At 32.7% G+C, this 3,914-nt stretch overlaps 1 protein-coding gene across 1 annotated transcript in view; it reads right to left on the bottom strand.

Moving 5' to 3' along the window:
- The window catches only part of LOC107664623 (nucleolar complex protein 3 homolog), an 18,541-nt gene that overhangs the window by 771 nt on the left and 13,856 nt on the right, over positions 1 to 3,914 (bottom strand). The window contains exons 18-19 of the mRNA XM_016455236.1: positions 1,814 to 2,001; positions 1,590 to 1,718 (exon numbers count right to left, since the gene is read on the bottom strand). Of these exons, the coding sequence (XP_016310722.1) occupies positions 1,590 to 1,718; positions 1,814 to 2,001 (317 nt within the window). The remainder of the gene's footprint in view (positions 1 to 1,589; positions 1,719 to 1,813; positions 2,002 to 3,914) is intronic.

Below are 3,914 nucleotides of genomic sequence, written 5' to 3' on the forward strand. Positions count from 1 at the left end.
AAAGTGTCTCTCAAAGAACAACCACAGATCACAGCCTCTTACTTTAGTTTGGTTCATATTTTGATTTCATTTTTCTATTTTGTTTTCACTTTCAGTTAAAGCTTTAGATTTGGTTTTTTTTAAATATCTATACAGTTTTTTATTTATTAGTTTTAGTATTTCAAGTAAAAATTTTAAATAAGAAATGTTGCCTTGGCAGCTAGCCGACCTAAAATAAGTTTACGATTTATGTATTTTGTTTTTTAATGTTGTTTGTTTTTCAAGTAACATTTTTTCTTTATGGTTTTAACAATACTAACCCTGACTACAACAATTAAATTCATATAATTTGTAAAGTCTCTTAAAGGAGCAGCTGCTGCCATTTGAATCAGGAATGCTAGTCATCCAACACCTGACTAGTTGTTTGAATTTTTCTTTCTAGGTTTTAAAGTTTATTTGAGCTTTTATATTTAACAGTACATGCTAACGTTGAACCCAAGGCTGTTTTGTTACATTTTTATTTGATTATAACTATTAATTGCTTATTTAATAATTATTAATCTAATTATTTTCATGTAATATTCATAATTTGAGTTAAGCATGTTTTTGAAAGCAGGTGTATACTAAACAGGGAATTGTAAGAAATGTAACGAGTGTGGTTGTGATTCAGATGGACCAAATTCTGACACAAGTAGCAAATCATGGACAATAATCGATGTATTTTTTACTTTGAATCTGTTTATAGAAGTACATTTATTTTGGGAAGCTTTATCATGTTGCAAAGCATGATATCACACTTTTTAACTCCACAATATTTAATAAAACAATATTGTTCACGGTTATTTAAAAAAAAACAAATCGATACCTGCTCTGAGACGCAATAGTGCTGCCTGATTTACATTAGCTCCCAAATCGCACTCCATGATTCATTCATGAACTGGACTGATCTGAATCTGATTGCTTTTGTTCAGAAGTGAACAACTCACTGGTTCAATGATCCGGTGAGAGTGAATCTCCATTTAACAATGCAATGAACTAGGAAAATTGAGTACTTTTGTACTTGTACTCATGTAAAACAGAAAAGGGGTATTTATTACTGGAGTGATATTTTATTAGGGTATCGTTATTTTGATTTGTATACCTCATCCACCACTGATCTGCCATATTTTCTGGAGTATACGTTGTTTTTTTTTTATGTCAAGCATGCAAAACATGTGCAAATGTTATGTTTTGGTATGTTTTTGTTTTTTTGTTGTATAGTGCATTTTCCACATAGCTGTAGATTCAGTTTTGCTTATATAAATTCAGTAAATTAATTTAGGCTTGCCACTATAATTGAACGTTTATTTTATACTTATATTTTTTATTCTTGTTCTGAATACGGTTAAATTTGAAGAATTTATTGTAGAGTGAAACTAAGTGTTTATAAATATTTCATTTTATTTTACAGTATTTCTAAATGTAATAAAATGTGATGTATACTCTAATGCGACTAATGCTTTTTTTCTCTCGACAATGCAATTTTGACCCGGCTTACAGTAAGGTGTAACTTCTTATAATATAATATAACGTTAATATCTGGCTCTGTTCAGTGACTGAGTGGCTGATACCTTCAGTAAGTGAAGCTCCCACAGTGCCGTGTTCTGAGGGTTGCAGTATTCAGGCACATCCAGCTCCGGCAGATACACACCACTGCCCTGCATTTCATTATCCAGCAGGATGTCACACTTAGGGAAGGTCTACACAAACACAAAGAACTCATACATTCACCTCAGAAACCACAAACATGCAGGCGTCCGTTAGCGTAATGAAAGGAGGAACAGCACTGGCTCACATGCATCAGCGCTCTGTTGGCCGCCAGGATGCCCACACAGGAGTCAGGCAGCAGGTGCAGACCGAGCGCGCTCAGTCTCTTCAGGAAGCCCTGCGCCCTCTGCAGAGTCACCTGCTTCCTGCGTTTGGTCAGCATGACGTCCAGACACTGCAGCACGATCGCCGTCTCCTCATTCGTTCCTCCTGCGGCCGATTCACACAATAGTTATTTCCATCCAAAAATTGAAATATTGCATAAAACTTCTCAAGTGTTCAACCGGAAAAGCCTGTGACTATTTTTTTCCAACATGATATTTACTTGTTGCAGCCTTAGAGATCACAGATGAAACGCAGCAACGCATGCAAGACAGTTCTGGGAGGTAATTATATCAAATCATTTTAATGACAGACTTTTATGGAAACCCATTTTTGCCACAGAATAAAAAAAGGAAATTGTGACTTTTTCATCTCACAATTCTTAATTAAGAAAGAATTTGCAAGATATAGCTCAGAATTGTGAGATAAACTTTACTTTTTTTCATTCAATTTCATTTGCATCTCACAATTCTGCATTTACATTACAATTAGAATTCTTTACAATTCAGTTGTTTTGTTTTCACCATGGAATAAAAATAAAAAAAACTTTTTTTCCCTCACAGCTGCAACTTTATATCTCGCAATTCTGAGTTTGTAAACAGCAATTCACAGAACTGCGAGAAAAAAAGTCAGAATTGTGAGATAAAAAGCAATTACATTTTTTTTTTCATTCTATGGTGGAAACCAAGCTTCCATAGACTTTGGCTCAGTCATTTCAGAGTGACTAAAAGAAGATTTTTGACAATGTGCAATGAGATGAGTCCACTGAACTATTAAAAAAAAAAAGATTTTTCAAATTTTTTAAATAAGACAAGCCTACTGGAGAACATTTTACTTCAGTCTTTCTGCTTCAGAATCTGTGTTACTTGCTGTTTCTTTATAATTATTTCTGAAATTTAGTAGCGATTTCTGAGTGAAAATTCTTTCAAAGTAAATCCTACACCACAATTTTGAATTCACTGTGGTTACTTAGTCCAAACACGTGATCTGTTGAGGCAAAGTCACATGAGTTTTCTGTTGCGCTTCCAGGTATTTACTCAGTAAATGTTTTGGTAATGTAGATTATGCATATAATTTCTTATAGAATAAAAAAGATCTTGGTGATTTGATTTCAACCAGTGCTCTTTTATGCAGTATCCCAAAACTAGCATAAAAACACATGGATGGAAACATGTTCAATAATATTTCAGGGGTTCTGCAGGTTTTATGAAGGTAAATTTAAGATGTTTTAAAGACTTTAAAATTTAAGAAAATTTAAGGAACACAATGTTTTGTATTAGGGTCAAAGACGAAAGAGGGTTTAAGCATAAAAAACAATAAGTGTAATACTGCTTTAAATTGTTGTTGTTTAAAAATGAAAAAGTTTTCTGTTTAATTTAATTGCAATTTTGTTTTTCTGAGCAAAAAAATAAATATCATAAATTTTCCCCTGATTTAAGACCCACTAAAATGTCATTCAGTGTAACAATCTAGTCAGGCATATTTACAACAAAAATCTATTTATGACACATTAAAAGACTTACTTTCACCCCAAATACTAATTAGTTGTAATTTTACATTTTGAAAATTTGCCACTATCCTAGGTTTTGCCCATTTGTCAGTAAGATTTTTTTTACTCATTTAAAACACAATCAAATTTAATATGCTCCCTTATTCTTTTATATATTTTAATATGTACACGTCAGAAATTAAGCATGTTGTTTGAATTTTTACATAAATATTGTGTTACACTGAATGACAATGTAACATTTGTCAATTTCTTTTGATGCGGACATCTTAACGTCTTTGACCCATTAGCAACACAAAGTTTGAAAATAAAAATTCCTACAGATCTCCAATTGCTCATTTTAATTTCATTTCACACACACACACACACAAAATAAAAAAGCTTAAGTCTTGAACCGCACTGATCCAAACCACCTCAGTATATTTTGTGTCATTTCGTGTGCAAACATCTAAAGATCCTTAAAGGGGTCATATGATGCGATTTCAATTTTTCCTTTCTCTTTGGAGTGTTACAAGCTCTT

The sequence above is a fragment of the Sinocyclocheilus anshuiensis genome, unplaced genomic scaffold (assembly GCF_001515605.1).
Source record: "Sinocyclocheilus anshuiensis isolate Anshui unplaced genomic scaffold, SAMN03320099.WGS_v1.1 scaffold287, whole genome shotgun sequence".
NCBI lineage: Eukaryota > Metazoa > Chordata > Actinopteri > Cypriniformes > Cyprinidae > Sinocyclocheilus > Sinocyclocheilus anshuiensis.